The sequence below is a fragment of the Ranitomeya imitator genome, chromosome 8, assembly GCF_032444005.1.
Source record: "Ranitomeya imitator isolate aRanImi1 chromosome 8, aRanImi1.pri, whole genome shotgun sequence".
Classification (NCBI taxonomy): Eukaryota; Metazoa; Chordata; class Amphibia; order Anura; family Dendrobatidae; genus Ranitomeya; species Ranitomeya imitator.
The window spans coordinates 34,829,665-34,853,200 of NC_091289.1; the positions used below are offsets into that span (position 1 = coordinate 34,829,665).

General features: G+C 50.1%; 1 protein-coding gene across 2 annotated transcripts in view; it reads left to right on the forward strand.

The window, feature by feature from the left end:
• ACTR8 (actin related protein 8) overlaps positions 1-23,536 on the forward strand; it is a 65,887-nt gene that overhangs the window by 24,603 nt on the left and 17,748 nt on the right. For both annotated transcript variants that reach the window (XM_069736705.1, XM_069736706.1), the window contains 6 exons: positions 2,745-2,877; positions 3,630-3,783; positions 6,173-6,268; positions 7,281-7,421; positions 21,841-22,093; positions 22,969-23,132. In XM_069736705.1, coding sequence (XP_069592806.1) covers positions 2,745-2,877; positions 3,630-3,783; positions 6,173-6,268; positions 7,281-7,421; positions 21,841-22,093; positions 22,969-23,132 — 941 coding nt within the window. The remainder of the gene's footprint in view (positions 1-2,744; positions 2,878-3,629; positions 3,784-6,172; positions 6,269-7,280; positions 7,422-21,840; positions 22,094-22,968; positions 23,133-23,536) is intronic.

The window sequence follows — 23,536 nt, forward strand, 5'->3', positions numbered from 1 at the left end:
CACAATCTCGTGCAAAGTGGCCTGGCTGCTGGCAACGGCGGCAAATGGGCTGTCCATCCGGTTGGTAGCGGTCGCGGGGTCGTCCTCTCCATGTCGGGTATCTCCGGGGTCTCATCCATGGAACACCTTCTCTACGGTTTGACAACTCCATCTTGGGTCCTCTCATCTCCTGCATGGTTTTAGCCATTGAAGCAACAACATCAGTTAAAGAGTCAAGCTTTTGTTGAAGAGCCTCATTAGTACTGGGCCCCAGGGGCTTAGCAATGGCCCCGGACATAGCTAATGTCACTGGTACTCCATGTTGTTGAGGAGCCTCTGCCATGAGTTGCGCAGGATCCTGATCCCGAGGTGCCTCTGCCAGCTGGAGACGTATAACGCTCTCCTTTAATTGGGCAAATGTCAATTCAGGGTTCTTAAAAACAAGCATGCTCACATGCCCCCGGTGAGAAGGGGTGTAGAGTCCCTCAATAAATTGATCTCTTAGCAGTTTATCCGCTCCGGTGTTAAAAATGGGTTCAGCCAGTGTAAGTGATTTAAGGGCTTCCTGCAGGTTTAAGGCAAAGTCTCTCACGCCCTCATTAACTTTTTGTTTGCAATTAAAGAATCGTACTTTAGCTTTGCTGCTGGCAGTGGTTTCAAATGTAGCTTTTAATCCAGCAAATATGCGTTCAACAGTGCCTTTTAGATCAGCTGCCCATGCTGTGACTTCTCGCTTAGCATGGCCACTTAACTGCATCATCAGGAGACTAACACGCTGAACTTCACCCACAGGGAACATGTCAAAATGAGCCAGCATCTTTTCTCTGAAATCGTCAAGGGTATTAGGCTCACCTTCATACATTGGAAGCCACGGGCCACCTGGGGTATATGGCATCAGCACCGGCATGATGGGCGCCACTCCTTGCACCGCTGCGCTACCAGACGCTCTATCGACACTCTGTCTTTCAGCTGCATTAGCGCCGCCCGTTGCTGCGGCGTCTCCGTGCTGCGACATACTGTGCCCCCTTAGTTAATCTGGACCCTTCCGGTCCTCCGCTTCCGTCGGGATAGTGTAGATTCGTTCTGCTGTGCAGCAGGATTGGTTTTCCCCTTGCTCTGACGTCAGAGCGCTCAGCTTGGTGCCGCCCACAATGACACGCCCCCTGCTGCTCCCACCCACCGCGCTCTGTAATGGCGGATTCTGAAGTTTTTCAGTTAGACTGGGGTTCAGGTGATGGCGTAGCTCAATTAACAGTCTCGTGCCTAACGGTTATGAAGTGATTACCTCAGGGGATGGCGGCCATCTTTACTCCATTACAACCAATGGGGAACAGTCACTTTCAATAGTTTTTAATGGGAAATGGAATTTTCTTTAATAAAGTCAATTTTCACGATTTTTCATCCAAGTTTTCAAAGTTTTGGGCTCCAATCACGGCACACAATACCCGGTATATGGGCTGGCTCTATCCTGTTCGTGACGCCAATTGTGACGCCCGAGAGACCGGGATACCCAGCACCGGACCAATGGGGTCTGTCTCTTGAGGGGGATGTCACGGGTGGCTTGACCCGGTGCTGTGGCCTCAGGCAATGCACAGTGTAAGGGGTATCATGAGGGGACAGGCACTTACTTGATCAGCAGCAGGTTCTCCCAGCGGTGATGATCCCAATCCTGGATAGATGGCTATTGTCCAAATGAAAGACTGAGGCACTGAAACGTTTAACCAGTTTACTTTAACATAAAAGGATTTACAACCAGTCCTGTCACCGGAGTCTGTATGGGAACTCTGAGTTACTTTGACCCTGCCGGGGTCTTCGCCTCTTATTGTACGCAATTTCTGTGTGGCCCTGCTGCTGTATGTGAACTGGCTGCCGGCCCAATCTGTCCCCTCCGGGTCCTGGTTCGACGAGCAACCCGAGTCCTTTTATCGGCTTACCCCCTCCAGGAGTACCGCTGAACTCTGTTGCTGCGTCCGGCCCTAGTGAAGCTGATATCACCTCACGTTTTCCGGTTGCTGTATTATATATAATGAATACAGCCACGGATCCGGTATCCGTCTTTGCGCCTGTTCTGGGTAGTGATTAATGCTACCCGGTTCTCCCAATGTCCTTTTCCTCTGTCCCTCTTCTCCTCAGGCCGGTGATTTGGGCCTGGAAACCGTCATAGGGCTGTTAGAAATTCAGCTGCATGACCTCTCACTATCAGCTCCTTGGCCCAACTGCCAGTTCTTCTCTCAGACCAGAATGGATCAAGGGGAGTCTCTGGAGCTCCCCCTTCTGGCCGGAGGTGGTAGTGCAGTTTGGCTATTTTAGTATTTGTATTCAGTGTCAGTAACTATATTTGTGGCAAATACCTCTAGGGGTGCCACATTAGCTGTTCAAAACAGCTGACATGTCCCGACTTTGGTGCGGGCTCACCACGGAGCCCTGTCCGAGGTCAGATAGGGGATACCCCCCTCCCCCCCCCCCCCCAAAAAAAAAAAAAAATGTAGAAAAATTATATTATATTTTGTATGACTATTATATTATACTATTACTATATAAATTAAAATATTATATAATATTTATAGATAATGAAATTATATTAAAGAAAAATTGCAGTGTTTTTATTCCTGGATTGTGAAAAAAACGCCTTGAATTTGTAGGCATTTTTCCACTACCTCTTTCTTTCTTTTTTTTGTTTGTTTACAACTTAGACCACAAATCCATTTGAGCATATTTTTTTTTTTTTTTTAAATTAAAGTGCATTAATGTGTTTTATCTATCAGGGGTGATCGTCCATCAGGAGTCTGTCTTAGCCGTGTACGGGAGTGGTCTCACCAGTGCATGCGTGGTGGATGTTGGGGACCAGAAGACCAGTATTTGCTGTGTGGAGGATGGAATATCTCACCGAAACACCAGGTATCTGCAGAATGGTCCTAGTAAATGCCGGTTCCGGTCCCTCCTCTATGAGCCGGGGTGGAAAGAGCGGATCCTGCCCAATATGTGGTAGGTGTTATAGTAATATTTGCAAATACCTCCAATTAGAAATGTCGTATAGTTCTCCTGATTCACTATGTCACTTACCTCATGTGCAGGGCATTTCAGTAGCTTAGATATCCAAGGTTACAACCACTCATATAGTGACAATTAGTTGTCAGTGGTTGTAACCATGGATTCCTAAGCTACTGCAACGCCCTGCACATGGGGCAAGTGACATAGCGAATCAGAAGAACTATACTACATTTCTAATTGGTGGTATTTGCTAATATTATTACACCTATTAGGATAGGATCTTGGAGATAGGAATATCCCTTTAATTGCAAAGTGTCCCTCTGCGATCAGCAGTAATCTGGGGGAAAGCCTGGCAGTAAGTGCTCAATTTCACTGCAGCGCCATCACAGGGTGCTTTAATCATTGCGTGGTGGTTGATTCATATTAATAGTGAAGAGTGACCGTGCTGGGATAAGGTGTTATCTGAGCATGCTCAGGTCCTAAACGAGTGTCTTCAGTGTGCTCAAATATGTTCAAGTCCCAGCGCCCGCATGTCTCGCGGCTGTTCGGGATGGATGTCTGTTTGTTAGGCAATCCCGCATGTATTGCAGCTGTCGAAAGCAGAGCAACATCTGTAATTTTTCTCCAAAGCAAACGTTGCTCTCCTTGTTCCCTTACAGGCTGTGTCTCGCCTACGGTGGCTCCGACGTCACCCGCTGCTTCTTCTGGCTTATGCAGAGGGCAGGGTTTCCTTACCGAGAGTGTCAGCTGACCAATAGATTGGACGGTCTTCTCTTACAGCAGCTTAAAGAGACATACACACATTTGGACCAGGTAGGCAAGAGTTTACGCATCGCATGTACATACATTTTGTGCTAGACTTCAGTCTTCCTTGGATTGAAACAAAAATTATAATAAAAGTGTATTCTTTCAAGGCTGAAAAAGAATTTGTTTTTTTTCATCATGATGCCTATAGGGGCCTATTAATTATTAGAAATACACCAGAAAACTGCCATGAGAAAAGTTGTAGAATACTTTGACTTTTTACTTCTTTACGCCTCTGTGTACAACTGAACAGACGATAGCGTCCCCCCTCCTTACACATTAGATGCTGTTGGCCGAGCCATGGTTCTGCTGATCTCTCAGCCGTCGCTCGCTTTACTGAGTGCTCCTGTGTTCTCAATGAGAGGAGCTGCCGCCAGACATCTATGATGGCTGCATATCTCTCAGGAAAAAGGATCCTCGGTCGGGGAAGAGTCGGTCAAACCTGTCAATTTCGGCCGGTTCTGGAGACTTTATTCTAGCTTCTGAAGCTCCAGTCTTAACCTATTCCCATAGTATTTTGCACAGCTTAGAGTTGGCATCCAGTTTAGCCAATGTTCTCCGTGAATCAAATGACCTGGTCTTCAAGCTGGTGTATTTTGCAGGATTGTCACACTTTTGGCACTGTCAGTTTGTAAGCTGGGTTACTGAGACTAAAGACCCCCCATATGCATCAAACTAACATCGGCCGATCCTAACAGTATCGTTTGGTTCGGCCGATCCTGACGGTATCGTTTGGTTCGGCCGACAGACTAATCTGAAGGAGGGGTCTGTGTATGGAGGATGAGTTGTGAGATTGCTGCTGGCCAAACAATTGTGCATCCGATAGCTATATAATTTGTATGAAGAGTTGGGGAAAAAAAAGAGAACCTATCTATCTATCTATCTATCTATCTATCTATCTATCTATATATATATATATATATATATAATTGTCTAAGGGTTTTTCCGTCTGTCTGTCTGTCTTTCTGTCTGTCCTGGAAATCCCTGCTCTCTGATTGGTCGAGGCCGCCAGGCCTCGACCAATCAGAGGCCGGCACAGCATTGACGTAGAAATCCCGCGTCTCTGATTGGTCGAGGCCGCCAGGCCTCGACCAATCGGCAACGGGCACAGCGACGATGATGTCATAAAGGACGTAGACATCCCGCGTCTCTGATTCAGCGACGGGCACAGTATCGACGTAGATGTCATAATGGTTGCCATGGCGACGATGATGTCATAAAGGTTGCCTCGACCAATCAGCGACGGGCACAGTGTGCCGCGAATTCTGGAATCATTATTGTCCATATACTACGGGGACATGCATATTCTAGAATACCCGATGCGTTAGAATCGGGCCACAGTCTAGTATATATTTCCGTCTGTCTGTCTGTCTGTCTGTCCTGGAAATCCCGGCTCTCTGATTGGTCGAGGCCGCTAGGCCTCGACCAATCAGAGACCGGCACAGCATCGACGCAGACATCTCGCGTCTCTGATTGGTCGAGGCCGCCAGGCCTCGACCAATCAGCAACGGGCACAGCGACGATGATGTCATAAAGGACGTAGAAATCCCACGTTTCTGATTCAGATGTCATAATGGTTGCCATGGCGACAATGTCATAAAGGTTGCCTCGACCAATCAGCGACGGGCACAGTCTGCCGCAAATTCTGGAATCATCATTGTCCATATACTACGGGGACATGCATATTCTGGAATACCCGATGCGTTAGAATCGGGCCACAATCTAGTACATATATATTGTAGCAAAGCCAGGTAGGACTGGGTTAAATTCTAGCACTACAGGTCTTACTTGGATGCGCCTGGCTAGCTCTAACTAAGAACCAGGAAATGGATTCACCTTGGAGTGTGCTGACGCTGGCGAGTGACCAGCCAAAATGTGAGCTGTAGCTAGGAGAGACTGCAGTTGTCAGCAAGGAAAGCTGAGCAGTCTGTGTGTTGGAGCTGCAGCCTGTTCAGTGTGAGCTGTGCCCACAGATGAACACTTCTGTTTGGCGCTGAAGCTGCCAGAGCTCAGGCTGAGGGTGATGCCTACACTGGTAGGACCGTACCTTTTCTGTGTATAAAATTTGCTCCTGGAGAAAACAATAATAATTTTGGGTGAGCCCGCACTGACATATGTGTCTGCTGAATGAACAGTTTACTTGCTGTGATACCTTTGTGTCCAGAACAGCCTGTTATTAGTTTTTGAAGTCCTCAGAGTTTTATGAAAGAAATAAAAAAATAAATAAAAAAAAAAATCTACTTTTTAGGAAAAAATCTGCATCAAAACCTAATTTAGACAGTCCTTTTTTTTTTTTTTTTGATGACATATTCCTTTTAATAAGACTTTCCGGTAAGAATGTGTGTAGAGGTTATAATAATACAATCTGTATGTCAGTGACTCTGTGTGTTTTCTTTAGGACGTTTGTGGACTGCAGGATCACGAGTTTCAGGTGCGGCGTCCAGACTCTCCGGCCTTGTTGTACCAAATGCGGCTAGGAGATGAAAAACTTCAGGTAAGGGCAAATTATGAATTTGTATTATATTATATAATAATAATAATAATAATAATAATAATAATAATAATAATAACCCTCATTTGTAATGTACATTGTGGTGTTTCTTATCTGCTGTTATATAAAACCAAAGAAATGAGCCGGATCAGTTGGTATACATGCAGCGTATAAGAGCATGTTCACACTGTGGCCGCTCCACAGACAAAACCAAGAAGAAATAGAAAAAAAAGTAGCATATACCCTGTAATAAGTAAATAGCAATTGTAAATAACATGGGGTACCTGGGAAACTCTCAAAAAAGCGTAAAAGCCATCCCACCGCGACAAGGTGTACCCAATCTGAATGGTCCTATCCTCACCTTGTGTCATCCGACCTCCGTGTGGATAAGGGCAGAGCAGGAGAGGGGCCCAACTGTTCAGACAGAGAACAAGAAAGTGCAGCAAGACAGAAAAAATGAGTCGGAACATAAGTTGGTATAAACCTAAGCAAGAAAAAAAGCAATGGATGGGGTACTCGGTTATCATTATTTTGATCAGACGTGCCCATGGGAAGCTATGTAGATGAAATACTTAGATCAAAAAGTGAGAGCTACACCCCATCCTTCTCGGCCCCCATCTACATTGAGGTCGGATGACACAAGGTGAGGTTTTAATTCTAGGAGATAGGACCATCCAGATCAGGTTCACCTTGTCACGCTGGGATTAATTTTACATTTTTTTTTATTTATTTTTTTTTAATCAAAATAGTGTTTACTAATTTTCCTATGTTGTTTATTTACTTGTACTATTACTATATATTACTGCCGGGTATTTACTCTTCTTGTTTGTTTGTTTTTCTTGGGTTTTGCATTTATGTAAATCTTATTTCGGGTCTGTAATCTTCAGTGCTATCCATTGTATGTCTCGGCTCACACATTCTATATCTTTGTACGGTGGTTGTCACACGATTATCGTTAATGTGACCGGTTCTGTTTTATTCCCGCCGCTTACTGATAACATTTGGCATCCTTTAGGCACCCATGGCTCTGTTCTATCCAGCCACTTTCGGAATTGTTGGCCAGAAAATGACGTGTTTACAGCACAGATCACAGGGAGATCCAGAAGATCCCCATGATGAGCATTATCTACTGGCAACACAAAGCAAACAGGATCAGGTAGGACCAAATAGATGCACAAAATGTAACCTGAAAAGGCAACGGCTTCGCCAATATTATAACCGCTTCACACGGGGGCCATGTTTTTTTTTTTTTTACACAATATGACCATATGAGGGCTTGTTCTACTAAGAGGCTGACACTAAGTTGAGACAAAAGACGTTCCCTCCTCCCCTGCAGTATACACCCTCATGCTGGCTTCCAGAGACCCAGTTCAAGCTTAGTGTCCATAGGAGGCACACTGGGTCTGCTATTCAGACCAGAGCTTTTTGGATTTTTTCCCTCAATTTCTCCATTTACCTGGACGAAGGGGCGACGGAACCTTTCAAGGCTCCGATCTCCCTTGAACCAACAACAGGCGAGCACGGGAGTATTACCTCTCCGTATCCTCTCCTGCGCCGTGGGATGCCACTGCCTGGGCTGATTTTAGGGGCGACGGGCCCCTTCAAGGGCACTGATCTCTTTCCCCCCCCCCCTCTCCTCAGACGAGCACTGGAGTGGTACCTCCAGTATCCTCTTCTGCAGCCAGGCCTTATTGCTGGACATTCTGCCCTGCCCACCAGGTTTTACCCTCGGCTGTTCAGAGGCTCTCTGCATTGTGGCGTCTGTGCAGCCCCCACTGCATCACCACTGAAAGCGGATGATGGAAGGAGGCGGACGGTTCCTCTCCACCCCCCTTTCAGGGGATGGTGGATGGAGGCTCCCCCAACCTTGCACCATCCTAACTGCCCCGGGCACAGCGCTGACCTGCATTATAGGGGTAAGTGCACCGGAGGGGTCGTTTCATTGGCGGTAAGAGGGCTCCATAGCGACAGGGTCCCCACAGAGCTCCGCGGCACTTTTTCCGGCAGTAAGCGGGTGTGTGCCGGCCGAAGCCATAAATTTAGTCCCCGGCTTCGACCTTGTGAGGCCGCATCCCGGTAAGCTCTGCTCGCATCACTCCGGCGGCTCCGCCCCAAGTACTGGCGCGTCTCGTTCTTTGCGAGACTACCTCCCAGCTCTCGGCAGCCATCTTTATTCCCACTGTAAGCAGCTCTGTCGCCCTCTGCACGTGTCGCCCTGGATGCCGGTTTCCTCAGCGCCATCATCTTCGTATTGCGGGACACAGGACCTGGGTAAGGAGGCGGCACTAGGTGCTTCACTGCAGCTTTACCCCACATCGCTTCCACTAGCAGTGTTTTTTCTCTTATATTGGGGTACATCATGTCAAAGTCTAAGACTACAAAGGTACATACTACCTTTTTCACTGCGTGTACCCCCTGCCAGGCTCCTCTCACTCGGCCTCAAAGCTCTCCTTGCTGCCCAGCCTGTGATGCCCAATGTGCCCAGGAGCCCTCCGCCGCTACCGACCCCAGTGTATCCAGCCCCCCTGAGTGGGCCGCGTCACTTTCACAATCCATGGCTTCGCTGGCCAAAGCAATTGAATACCTCCATGACCCCTCTGGGGAGCGGGGCACTCGTCTAACTGGCTTAAGAGATCCCTTCCTTACAGGGGATTGATCGGCCAGCAGGGGCCGCTCTCACCCGAAGGAGGTACGGGCATCCAAAAAACAGATCCGCACTACCTCTCCTGAGCATTCACCACGCCATTCAGCCTCTGGTAACTCCACTTCTCGCTCACCCTCTCTAGGGGTTCGCAGCGATCATGACTCTGCGTATGAGTCTGAGGCATCCTTGGACCCGGATTCTCCGGAGTTTCAATCGACTGTGGATTCCCTCATTGAAGCTGTCAATCATGCGCTAAAGGTCGATGAGGACCCTAATTCGGCTCCGGATCATGCGGTTTCTTTTACAAGAACCAAGCGATCCCATAGGGTGTTCGCCTCTCATCCGGACTTTTTGGAGATAGTCAGGCGACACAGGGAGCGACCGGATGTGTTTTACGGGTAAAAAGACCTTGGGAACGAAGTATCCCTGTTCCGCAGATTTTGTCAAAGATTGGACGGAACCTCCACTAGTTGATCCTCCGGTATCACGTTTGGCTACCAAAACGCTTTTGTCTGTACCTGATGGTGCTTCAATCAAAAATCCCACAGAACGCCAAATAGAGTCCATGGCTCGCACAGTGTATGAGGCCTCAGGTTCCTCGCTATTCCCTTTCTTCGCTGCAGCATGGGTCGCAAAAGCAATGGTTTTCTGGGCAGATGCCCTTGCAAAATCCATTCAGGACCAAGCTCTTCCGTCTGAGGCGGCGGATCTCGCCAAACACATCGCTATGGCTGGAGACTGTGTGATGTACGCATCTTTAGACGCAGCAGACTGTGCGGCGATTGCTGCCTCAAACGCCGTCACCATTAGGAGAGCACTATGGCTTAGAGAGTGGCGCGCGGATTCATGTTCTAAAAAGTCTCTGATTTCTCTGCCTTTTCAGAGCGGACGTCTGTTTGGAGAAAAACTAGACCAGCTTATTTCCGATGCTAGAGGAGGGAAAAGCAAATTCCTCCCGCAGCACAGGCCTAAAACTGCCTTTCATCGTCAGCAACATTTTCGTTTTTGGCCCTTTCGCAGTAGCCCCTTCTGGTCCTCCTCCACGGCCTCGTCCAGATCAGAACAATCTCCACGTACAGAGACTCTCAGCCCTCATAGAGGCTGAATCAGTCCTGGCGAGGTAAGCCTAGGCAACCCAGAACCAGGGGATCCAGGCCCTCCAGATTTCTTTATCGCCTCTCATTGGGGGACACAGGAACCATGGGTGTATGCTGCTGCCACTAGGAGGCTGACACTATGCAAATAAAAAAGTTAGCTCCTCCTCTGCAGTGTACACCCCAGCGACTGGCATTATACTCTTCAGTTTAGCTTAGTGTCAGTAGGAGGTGGACACGGGTCTTTCATTAGACCCTTATCTACCTCAATGTGCGTCGTTTTCTTTCAGGTTTCCCGGAGGGATACAGGGTGAACAGTCACACCTGTAGTCCCACAATGCGGACTATGAGTACGGTGTGTACTGCCACCCCGTATCCTCATAGATCCCTCTCCAGGACCAAGATCCTAGCACACAAGCGTGCTCAGAAGTCCGGTCCTGACTCCGTTCCCCACCCACTCGCCCACCAGAGCCTGTCGGTTGGAGGAGACGAGGACGTCCAGCTCCACGGACGTCTAACACCTTCTACGGCTTCAGGTTAGTAATGGACGGCGTGGGATGTTTAGGTGAGTATTCCCCTCCCACCGATCCCTAACCTTCGGTCTATTTTCAAAGACAGTCATGGGGGGTCCCTGTGGATTCCCTGTTACAGGGGCGATCGTGGGGCGTCTCTTTATTGGGAAGTTTTCCACACTGCGGCCACATTTTTGTTCTGTGCGGGCCCTATAGGCAGCTGCGCTGCTGGTTCTGCGGCTACACTTTCCCTGGCTGTTTGCGCGGCAGCTGCGCCGCTTCTCCCTGCTCGGCGGCCGTACCTTTTGTTTCCATGCAGCGCGGCCCCTACAGGCAGCCGCGCCGTTCTCCGGCGGCCGTACCTTGGGAGGTGACGCGCGTCCGCGGTCCTCCAGCGGCGCCGGCTTATAATACAGGCCCCGGCTCTTCCCGGGACCTACTTCCGGCGCCTGCACCGGCGCTCCCCTCTTTTCCGCGGCGGCTGCCGCACCTATCAGTCGGGCGGCGCCCGCACTGTTTTTTGCGCCGCACCGCCGACTATCCACCTTTCTGCGGTCACCGGCCTCTAATTTAGGCCCCGGCTTTCCCCGGGGCCTACTTCCGGTGACGCGCTCCGCCCACTTCCTGTATCATCGGGCGGGCTTTCTCCCGCCCGACAAACTCTGCCCTGCATTCCCCACCCACCGGCGCCATCTCGGCTGGCTCCGCCCCTTCCTCCAGGCCGCTTCTGGAAGCTTAGGGCACGAGTTTTCTCCATCGTGCCACGCACCTGCGCCGGGGAACTTCGCAGAGCGCTCTTTCTGGGGACACAGCACTCCATCTGCGCCGGGGATCCACAGCATCTTCCTCCAGGCCTGCAGCTCCTGGTATCCGTGTTTTTCGTCTGCCGTGAGTAGCTCTGCACTGCAGAATGACACCCCCCTCTGCCCCACTGTCCCCTAACCTGCTGGCATTTTCTTCAGGGACCTCTTCAAAATGTCTAACTCTAAAGGGGGCCGCTCTCGCCCCCCCTACTTCTTCGTCTTCTGCCTTAGTCACCTACTTTGCATGTGCGTCCTGTAACAGCAAGCTTCCCTCAGGTCAGTCCTCCCCGCTGTGTCAGTCCTGCAGCAACCCGATTGTTCCCACCGCCCAGGATCCCCCGGCTGTTCCGCCCGAGAGTGATCCCCCCATCCCAGGCTGGGCTGCCTCTCTGTCACAATCGGTGGCCGATTTAACGCGGGTGTCTCAAACCCTGGTGTCAGCACTGGATCGGTTACCCCTGCAGACCCCTGCCGTGGCCAGCGGGTCGCAGGAACCGCCGCCCGAGCTCTCCTTGATAAGCCACAAAAGGTCCAGACAGGAACGTCGGTCTGAGTCCTCTTCGCGCTCCATCTCGCCACTCGGCCCTCCCCTGCGGTCGGCGTCCCCTCGACCCTCCTCCCCTGAGTCAGGCGAGGCACTCTCTGATGCGCCCTCGGAGGATATTTCGGAGCTGGATTCTAACCAAATCGCCACCATGAGGGAGATGGTCCAGAATCTCATTGTGGCAGTAAACCAATCTTGTGGCATCAAGGATCCCTCTACGGAACCCGCAGATCAGGCAGTTTCGTTTAGACGGGCCAAACCACCTTCCAAGTTTTTTGCTCCTCATCCTGAATTCGAGGAGATCATGTCCAGAGAGAGAGAGAACCCCACTAGGCGTTTTCAGAGGGGAAAACGCCTGGGTGTGTTATATCCCTTTTCTCCAGAACTTACCGCCAATTGGACGGTCTCTCCCTCGGTGGATCCACCTGTATCCAGGCTGTCCACCAACACGGTGCTTCCTCTGTCCGGCGGAGCATCTCTGAAGGACTCTAACGATAGGACTATAGAATCCTTTGCGAAGTCAGCTTTTGAAGCGGCTGCAGCGGCTATTTGCCCAGCCTTTGCTTTCAATTGGGATTCTAAATCCATCTCCAAATGGGCCAGAGAGCTCCGTCGAGGTATCCTGGACGGGGCGCCCCCCGTGCAACTAGCGGAGATTGCCAACCAGATTTCCCACGCCGGTGAATACCTGGTCTCTGCCTCCCTGGATGTCGCGTCTTGTGCGGCTCAGGCCTCCAGCAATGCCGTTGCCATCCGCCGCACCGTTTGGCTCAAGGCCTGGCAGGCGGACTTATCTTCTAAAAAGTCCCTCACCGGTCTGCCCTTCCAGGGCTCTCGTCTCTTTGGTTCCCAGCTGGATCAAATTATTAAGGACGCCACCGGGGGTACAAGTTCTCTTCTCCCCCAGGCTAAGCCCCGTCGTCCTCCTCCTAGACGGCAGTTTCGCCCTTTTCGGCCTTTTCGTCGCTTCGCTGCGTCGAACTCCTTTTCCCAGCAGCAACAGAGGCCACAGGCACGTCAAGAGAAGAAGGCGGTGTCCTTTAGGCCCACTCCGTCCTGGCTTTCTCGCTATTCCCAGGGTAGATCCTCCAGGCCCAGGACTGGAAGATCGACCTCCGCATGACTCTTGGCAAGACTCCAGCCCAACTCCCAGATTGGGCGGCCGTCTTCTCCTTTTCAGGGATGTCTGGGTTTCCGCAGTAGAGGACGCTTGGGTCAGGGAAGTTGTATCCTCGGGATACAAAATAGAATTCGCTTCCCGACCTCGGGATCGTTTCTTCCAATCCCGTCCTCCAAGAGATCCCGCTCTTGTTCCGGGCTTCTTCGCAGCCATCGCTTCTCTGCTCAAATCCGGGGTAATCGTTCCCGTCCCAGAAAAGGAACGGTACACGGGTTTCTACTCGAACCTCTTTGTGGTACCGAAAAAAGACGGCAAGGTTCGTCCCATTCTGGACCTCAAATTGCTGAACAGGAGAGTTCGCCTGAGACACTTCAGGATGGAATCCCTTCGTTCAGTAATTGCTTCCATGGAGGCTCAGGAATTTCTATGCTCTATAGATATCCAGGACGCCTACCTCCATGTCCCGATATTTCCCGGACATCACCGTTTCCTGCGCTTCGCAGTGCAACGAAATCATTTTCAGTTCGTCGCCCTGCCGTTCGGTCTCGCAACCGCGCCAAGGGTGTTCACGAAGATCATGGCGGCGCTGATGGCCATCTTGAGAGTCAGAGGCTTGGTCCTTTTTCCATACCTCGACGACATCCTCATCAAGGCTCCATCATTTGCTTAGGCCCACGAAAGCCTGTCCATTGTTCTCGACACCTTAGCCTGTTTCGGGTGGCTGGTCAACCGGAAGAAGTCCTGCCTTATTCCTTCTCAGCGCATCATCTTTCTGGGCATGCTTTTCGACACTCGTCAGACCAGAGTCTTCCTTCCCAAAGACAAGAGATCCACTCTCTGTCGGGACATACGCTTGCTCCAGGGTCCTCGGCCTCCCTCTCTCCGTTCGGCCATGAAGGTTCTGGGGAGGATGGTAGCTACATTGGAAGCGATTCCCTTCGCCCAATTTCATTCGCGACCCCTTCAGCAAGCCATTCTGTCTCAGTGGGACAGGTCTGTCTTCTCCCTGGATCGGCCGATCAGACTCTCTTCTCGTGTCAAGCGGTCCCTCAACTGGTGGCTGACGTCATCTCTCATCTCCCAGGGCAGGTCCTTCCTTCCAGTTCACTGGCAGGTGGTGACAACGGACGCCAGCCTGATCGGCTGGGGTGCGGTTTTTCACCACCTGACGGTTCAGGGCCATTGGTCGTCGCAGGAATCAACTCTGCCAATCAATGTCCTCGAGATTCGGGCCATCTTTCTGTCCCTCCGCCACTGGGAAAGGATCTTCAGGGGCCTTCCAGTCCGGATCCAGACGGACAACGCCACGGCTGTGGCATATGTCAACCATCGGGGGGGACCCGGAGCTCCTTGGCCCTTGCCGAGGTATCCAAGATCCTCCTTTGGGCAGAGGCAACGGTTCCGGTGATATCCGCGGTGCATATGCCCGGCGTGGACAACTGGGCCGCCGACTTCCTCAGCCACGAGGGCCTCGCGGCAGGGGAATGGTCCTTGCATCCGGAGGTCTTCCATCAGATTTGTCTTCGATGGGGGACTCCGGATGTGGATCTCACGGCGTCTCGAATCAACAGGAAGGTTCCGCAGTTCGAGCTGCCCTACCTGTTCCCACCCCTTCCATTACTTCCCAAGCTGTTGAAGAAGATCAAAGCGGAAGGGGTGCCGGTCATCCTGATCGCCCCGGATTGGCCCAGGAGAGCTTGGTTCGCGGAGCTCGTCAATCTTCTCGCGGACACTCCCTGGCGCCTTCCAGACAGGCCCGATCTGCTGTCCCAGGGTCCAATCTGCCACCCGAATTCTCGGTCGCTCAGTTTAACGGCGTGGCTGTTGAGACCGCGGTTTTAAGAGCGTCCGGCCTTTCGGACCGGGTGATTCACACCATGATTCAGGCTCGGAAGCCTTCGTCTTCCAGGATCTACTACCGCACCTGGAAGGCTTACTTCCGTTGGTGCGAGTCCAACCGCGTTCCGCCTATGGTTTTTTCCCTGCCTTCTCTTTTGGCCTTCCTTCAGGCAGGACTGGATTCGGGCCTGGCTCTTAGCTCCCTGAAGGGTCAGGTCTCTGCGCTTTCCATCCTTTCAGAAGACCTTGGCCTCTCGGCCACAGGTTAAGACCTTCTTTCAAGGGGTAGCCCATGCTGTCCCGCCGTACAGAGCCCCTGTGGAGGCATGGGACTTAAACCTGGTACTGGACGTTCTGAGGGTTTCCCCCTTTGAACCTCTTAGAGGAATCTCCCTGTCAGTTCTATCTTGGAAGGTGACCTTTCTTGTGGCCATCACGTCTATTCGCCACGTTTCCGAGTTGGCGGCCCTGTCTTGCCGCCCTCCGTTTTTGGTCATTCACCAGGACAAGGTGGTCTTCCGGCCCCCACCTTCTTTTCTTCCTAAGGTGGTTTCCACCTTCCACCTCAACGAGGACATCGTTCTACCTTCCTTTTGTCCAGCTCCGACTCATCCTCTGGAGCGATCGTTGAACAAGCTGGACCTTGTCAGGGCAGTGAGGATCTATCTGGACAGAACGTCCACTTTCCGGAAGACGGATTCCTTTTTCGTCATTCCTGATGGCACGCGCAGAGGCCAACCGGCTTCTAAAGCGACTATTGCTCGCTGGATCAGATTGGCAATTTTGGAGGCTTACCAGGTCAAGAACTGAGTGCCCCCTCCTGGGATTAAGGCTCACTCTACTCGGGCAGTCGGCGCCTCCTGGGCGGTGCACCACAGGGCTTCCGCCCTACAGCTTTGCAAAGCGGCAACTTGGTCTTCCATCCACACGTTCGCCAAATTTTACAAGGTCCATACCTACGCTTCGGCGGACGCCAGCCTAGGCAGAAGGATCTTGCAGGCGGCAGTGGCGAGTCCTCTGACCTGATGGAAGTCTGTCTTTCCCACCCGTGGGACTGCTTTGGGACGTCCCATTGTTCCTGTGTCCCCCAATGAGAGGCGATAAAGAAAACAGGATTTTTGGTTGCTTACCGTAAAATCTGTTTCTTGAAGCCTCCATTGGGGGACACAGCTCCCTCCCAATGTTTCTGTTATCTGTTTTATGACTGTTCTCACGTTTACAGTTCTCAAGTTTTGTGGTTATGGTTTTTCAACCTGGTTCCTTTCTCCTACTGCTTTCTCACTAACTGAAGAGTATAATGCCAGTTGGTGGGGTGTACACTGCAGAGGAGGAGCTAACTTTTTTATTTGCATAGTGTCAGCCTCCTAGTGGCAGCAGCATACACCCATGGTTCCTGTGTCCCCCAATGGAGGCTTCAAGAAACAGATTTTACGGTAAGCAACCAAAAATCCTGTTTTACTTCACAATGACCCGGGGAGTCTTCCGGTCGACACCACCAAAGTAGGCGGACGCCTGCTTGTCTTTCAGCATGTCTGGCTTTCTGTCATTCTCGACGAACGAGACCTGGTGTCTTCCGGTTACAAAATAGAATAGTTACAAAATAGAATTCATCGCCTCCCCTCCAGCTCAGTTTTTCCCTCTCGTCTTCCAAGTTCAGGAGCTCAGTCTCGCGCGCTTCACCGCGCCATCGAGTCTCTCTGCCAAAACGGGGTCATTGTTCCGGTTCCAGAACACGAGAAGTTCAGAGGTTTTTACTCAAACCTGTTCGTCGTTCCAAAAAAGGACGGGACGGTACGCCCTATTTTGGATCTAAAGCTCCTAAACAAATACGTAAAGGTCCGGCATTTCCCTCCGGTCAGTCATCTCCTCAATGGAGAGAGGAGAATTTTTAGCATCAATAGACATCAAAGATGCTTATCGCCTCCCCCCTGAGGTATGGGACCATCTACGCCTGAATTTTAAATTCAGGTGGAAACAGGATGCTGTGAAATATTTGGGGGTGAATATTACGTCCTCATATGAGACCCTCTACAAACTAAATTTCCCCTCCCTCTTTAAAGAATCAAAAGCCCGCCTAACTAAATGGCAATCACTTCCTCTCTCGTGGATGGGTCGGATAGCGGCGGTAAAAATGAGTCTTTTACCCAGATTGATCTACGCCTTTGAGACCCTCCCAGTTGGAGTTCCGGTCTCGGAACTGAAGTCCCTTCAGGCGGCTATTATTAGGTTCATATGGCAACAAAAGCGCCATAGAGTGGCTAAGGAGGTTCTCACAGCTCATAAGACCAGGGGAGGGCTTTCTGTGCCAAATATTCTTAAATACTACTGGGCTACACACCTGAGGAGAATCCCCTGCTGGACGTCCCTATGGGCCTACAGCAGGTGGAATGAAATAGAGAAATTATGGCTTGCCCCAATACACCCTAACTCTCTTTTATGGTCGCCAGCACAATGTAAGTCCTTTCCACCCCTTCTAGGCCCCATGCAGTCCACTCGTGACATTTGGAACACCTGCACACGGAGATTCGCCCTCATGGCACCTTGCTCCCCCCTGGTGTCCTTCATCTATCATCCACAGCTCCCAGGCAGTTTAGAATCTCCTATGGTTCACCCTTGGCTTAAAGCAGGCCTATTTAGATTTGCAGACATTATAGACGGGGAGACCATGGAGATTCACTCCTTTGATTATCTTAAGCAACATTTCTCGATTTCCAACAGGGAATTCTTTCAATACCTACAAATTAGAGATTTTGCTAACTCCCTATATGGTAAAGCGGGAGCTTCTATCCCTACGGATTTCGAGAAAATTTGCAGGAGAGGTTTGAACACCAGGGGTCTGATTTCAGAAATTTACAACATTTTATCGGATCCACAGGATGGGTCTGGTGAATCTTTTCTATATATGCGCAAGTGGGAGGCCGCCTTGGAGCGGCGTATTTCTCCCCGAGAGTGGTCTGTCATTTGGAGGAATGCCGCAAAATCATCAGTGTGTACTCTCTACAGAGAAAATATCTATAAGATACTAATGCACTGGTATCACACTCCAGAGTTTCTGCATGGACTGAATCCCTCTATCCCTCCCTCCTGTTGGAGATGTGGGGGAAGCACTGGGTCTCTTGTCCACATATTTTGGTCATGCCCAAAAATTGTGCCCTTTTGGGGTCAGGTTAAGTCCCTCATAGATAAGGTATTGCATGCAGACATAGAACTAAACCCGCTAGTGCTTCTCCTGGGTCACGGGGCGCCGGGTATGGGCAAACTTTCCAATAGATTATTGCAACATATCCTTACGGCGGCCAGATGCCTGATTGCGCGTCTTTGGAGACAGCCGAGTCCCCCTTCGCTTCAGATCCTCCTTGGACGGATCATGGATGTCAGAAGGATGGAACACCTTACAGCCTTACTAAATGACTCGGTGGTGCGCTTCCAGGCTATATGGTCCCCGTGGGATTATTATGCAGCGGGATCCGACCTGTAGTGCGACTGAGTTCGGATTTGATTAATCGATTTAACTGAGGTTTTTCCCCTTTTTTTTTTTTTCTTTTTTCCCCCTCTCTTTCCTCCCTTCCCTCTACCCCTTATTGTCTTGTCTTTGTCATTTACGTCTTTGTAGAATTAAGGTCATTGATGGCCTTATATCGTCTATATTGTTTATATCGTTTACTGTTCATGCATTCTATACAGAAACTAAATGCTTGTAAGACCCTGTTTTGTTCTAAAATGTTTAATAAAATAAAAATTTTATGGTTAAAAAAAAGATGCTTATCTCCATATCCCGATCTTCCCGCCACATCAAAGGTTCCTGCGTTTTGCCATCCAAGAGGACCATTTTCAATTCACGGACTTACCCTTCGGCCTTGCCACCGCACCCAGGGTATTCACAAAGGTCATGGCGGCGGTCATGGCCATTCTCCATTCCCGAGGATTGGTCGTGTTGCCATACTTAGGACGGACCTTTTGATCAGGAGGTTGTCTATCAGGCCTGTGAAGCAAGCGTCCGCATTACCTTGGATACCCTTTCACGCCTGGGCTGGCTAATCAACTTAGACAAGTCCGTTCCATCCCGACGAATCTCCTTCCTAGGCATGATCCTGGACACGTCCAAGGGGCTGGTCCTATTTCCTCGGTCCAAGGCCCAAGCGCTTCAACAGGGAACCCGGACACTTTGTCGTACCTTCCCTCATTCCATTCGTTTTGCCATGCGGATCCTGGGGAAAACGGTGGCTGCAATGGAGGCGGTTCCCTTCGCCCAAGTGCATCTCTGTCCCTTACAACAGGCCCTACTGGACAATTGGGACAGGAGTCCCTTATCTCTCGATCGGCCATGTCCCCTGTCCCTGCAGATCAGGCAAGTGCTCAAATGGTGGACTTTGGAGTCATCTCTCAGCCAGGGAAGGTCTTTTCTCCCGATTCACTGGCTGGTGGTAACTACCGATGCCAGTCTCCTCGGTTGGGGAGCGGTATTTCACCACCACACTGCACAGGGACGTTGGACGATTCGAGAATCGAGATTTCCGATAAACATCTTGGAGATACGAGCGATCAGATTTGCCCTGAGACATTTCCACTTCCTCCTTGCGGGTCACCCAATTCGAATTCAATCAGACAACGTCACAGCTGTGGCGTACATAAACAATCAGGGGGGGACCCGCAGCAAGGCGGCGATGCGGGAGGTCTCTCACATTCTCCGTTGGGCCGAGGCCAACCACTCCACCATTTCTGCAGTGCAAATTCCGGGCGTCGAGAATTGGGCGGCGGACTTTCTCAGTCGTCAGGGTCTCGCCTCGGGGGAGTGGGAACTCCATCTGGAGGTCTTCCAGCAGATTTGTCTTCGCTGGGGGACTCCGGATGTGGATCTGATGGCGTCCAGACTGAACGCAAAGGTTCCCAACTTCATAGCGCGTTCTCGCACTGATATTCCCATGACAACAGTTCCATCTCCCGTACGTGTTTCCTCCGCTTCCTTCACTTCCGAAGGTAATCCGGAAAATCAAGACTGAGGGGGTTCCTTTGATCCAAGTCGCTCCGGATTGGCCACGTCGCGCATGGTATGCTGAGCTTGTTCAAATAATATCCAACGTTCCCTGGCGGCTACCAGATCGCACAAATCTTTTTCACCAAGGGCCGATCTACCACCAGAACTCGAGGGCCCTACGTTTAACGGCGTGGCTGTTGAAACCTGGATCCTAACTCAAGCTGGTTTCTCCCAGCAAGTCATTGCCACCATGATTAGCGCTCGCAAGATGTCTTCTGCTCGCATTTATCACTGCACCTGGAAAGCCTTCTTCTCTGTGGACGTCCTCCTCTCGCCTTTTCTATTCCCTCCATTCTGAAATTTCTCCAGTCCGGCTTGGATTCTGGTCTGGCGCTCAGTTCTCTCAAGGGTTAGATCTCGGCATTATCCGTGTTGTTCCAATGTAGGATTGCTGCTAACCTGCAGGTCAGGACTTTTGTTCAGGGGGTCTCACGTGGTACCCCCCTACAGAATGCCGTTGGAGTCTTGGGATCTCAATTTGGTTCTGAGTGTTCTTCAGGAGTCCCCTTTTGAACCTCTCCAGGATGTCCCCCTGATTGTCCTCTCCTGGAAGGTCGCCTTCTGTGTGGCAGTAACCTCTATCAGGCGAGTCTGAGTTGGCTGCCCTATCCTGCCGGGCACCCTTCCTTTCCTTCCACCAGGACAAAGTGGTCCTGCGTCCATCTCAGTCTTTTCTTCCCATGGTGGTTTCATCCTTCCATCTTAATGAAGATATCGTTCTTCCCTCCTCCCCGCAGCCAAGACGTAGGGTTGAAAAGGCCCTTCACACCTTGGACATGGTAAGGGCCCTCAGGAGGTACGTTTCTAGAACTGTCCCCTTCCACAAGTCTGACTCCCTCTTTGTGCTCCCAAAGGGTCACAGAAAGGGTTTAGCCGCTTCTAAAGCCACGATGGCCAGATGGATCTGATCAACTATTCAAGAATCTTATCGGGTCAGGGGCAGTCCTATCCCAGCGGGGACTAGGGCACACTCAACTCGGTCGGTGGGTGCTTCCTGGGCCATTCGGCACCAGGCGCCGGCAGAGCACGTTTGCAAGGCCGCAACATGGTCCAGCCTGCATACCTTCACGAAACACTACAATGTCCACACTTAATCATCTGCGGATGCTTCCCTTGGCAGACGTGTTCTGCAAGCGGCCGTTGCGCATTTATAGTCAGTTGTACACAGAGTTATTGGGTTATATTGTTCCCCACCCAGGGACTGCTTTGGCACGTCCCATGGTTCTGTGTCCCCCAATGTGGCGAAGGAGAAATAGGGATTTTTGTGTACTCGCCGTAAAATCTTTTTCTCCGAGCCACTAATTGGGGGACACAGCTCCCCCACCCTGTTCTTTTTGGCTCTTTGCCTACTCTGTCATGTTGTACCCTAATATTGTTATGTTATATCTTCTTAATAATCTCATACTGCTTTTACACTGAACTGGGTCTCTGGAAGCCAGCATGAGGGTGTATACTGCAGGGGAGGAGCTAACTTTTTTTGTTTCAACTTAGTGTCAGCCTCCTAGTGACAGCAGCATAACATCCATGGTTCTGTGTCCCCCAATTAGTGGCTCGGAGAAAACGATTTTACGGTGAGTACACAAAAATCCCTATTTTGATGGATTGGACTTGGATGAATGCAGCAATAACAAAGATGTGTTTTTTGTTTTTTTAATTATTTCATTTTTAATGACGCAAAAATGGGGGTGATTTGAATTTTGGGTGGGGTTTTTTTATATTTAAAAAAAAAAAATGGTATTTGTTCTTGTTCTATACGTAGCTGTGCATCAGTGTGTAGTGAAAATGTCGATCTCCTATGAACGCCAGCCAAGGAACGGCTGTCACAGGAGGATCGTAATGACTAGCACGGGGGGGGGGGTCAACAGACCCCTGTGATCTTGTCACTGGCACTCTGTTGGCGCGTGTGCTATATGGGGCAAACTGAATATGCCACAGAACATGAGGATACGTGAGCGTTCGATTGTAATTTGTTCTTTCTTCCAAGTCCTCTAAGGCGGCTGGAGACCGGAAGGCCATGTCTAAACCCAGCATGTACGACGATCCCCGGAGCCAGGATGCAGACAGAGGGCACATGATGGACATGGAACTCGGGCCCTCTCAGAGTGATGGCATGGGGCATAGTAATGACGGGGATGAGCCGTCCGCTTCTTTATACTCCAGGAAAACCATGGTATCTCAGTTTGAAGGGAAAGCACTCGGCCTGGACAAAGCCATTCTCCATAGCATTGATTGCTGCAGTAAGTCCGCTATCCACCCACTTCTTGCGTATTTTACCACCATCTGTGTTTTCTCAGGTGTAATACATTGCATACACTTATTTGTAATAAGACCACAATGGTGCAAACACCTAAAAACACCAAATCTCACATGTGCTCATGAATATCTCTTGATCATCAGCAAACGATTGCTCGTTGGAATGTGTGTTCCTGATTATCTGCTGTTGGGTTCTCGAAAAAACATACATTCATTTGGTGATTGGATCGGTTATGGTAATGATCGTTATCGGCAGCACATTGCCCTGTGTAAGCGGAGCATATGCTGCCGATAGCATACTGTGTATGGAGAAAAGAATGCTACATTACGATTTTGTTCTGTCCACAGCCGATGTAAAGAGGACAGTAAACAACTTGTATAGCGGATTGCTGCTCGTTAAGGTGCATTGATGTCACCTTTCAAACTTGTGGGTAAATAACTTTGTTTCAAGCATGTGATACTCGTTCAAACTTGCCTGTGGCAAGTAATAGATTATTATTATTATTATACATTTATATAGCGCCATTTATTCCATGGCGCTTTACATGTGAAAGGGGCAAATAGAGACAAGTACAATAAACATGAGCAATACAAGGCACACACAAGTACAGTAGGAGAGAGGACCCTGCCCGCGAGGGCTCACAGTCTACAGGAGATGGGTGAGGATACTCTAGGAGAGGGTAGAGCTGGTCATGAGGGCAATATGTCTGTCTGTGTGTGCCACATTGAGCATGGAGAACAGAAAGAGGAGAAAGAACTGTCTGAGGACTTGAGAACCCAAATTGTTGATGGTTATTTCACCTCAGATCTCACATGTCAATCCAGATGAATGATGACGTTTTCCACACTTTCTTTGCAGCCTCCGATGACACAAAAAAGAAAATGTATAGCTCCATCTTGGTGGTCGGAGGGGGGTTAAAGTTCCATAAGGCTCAGCAGTTTCTGCAGCATCGAATCCTCAACAAGATGCCTCCCTCCTTCAGAAGAATGGTGGAAAATGTCGAAGTTATAACAAGACCTAAGGTGTGTGTGTAAAAAATTGTACATTCACAATGAAGGCATCAAAACTATCAATTAACACGTGGAATTATATACTTAACAAAAAAGTGTGAAACAACTGAAATTATGTCTTATATTCTAGTTTCGTCAAAGTAGCCACCTTTTGCTTTGATGACTGCTTTGCACACTCTTGGCATTCTCTTGATGAGCTTCAAGAGGTAGTCACCGGGAATGGTTTTCACTTCACAGGTGTGCCCTGTCAGGTTTAATAAGTGGGATTTCTTGCCTTATAAATGGGGTTGGGACCATCAGTTGTGTTGTGCAGAAGTCTGGTGGAAACGCAGCTGATAGTCCTACTGAATAGACTGTTAGAATTCGTATTATGGCAAGAAAAAAGCAGCTAAGTAAAGAAAACGAGTGGCCATCAT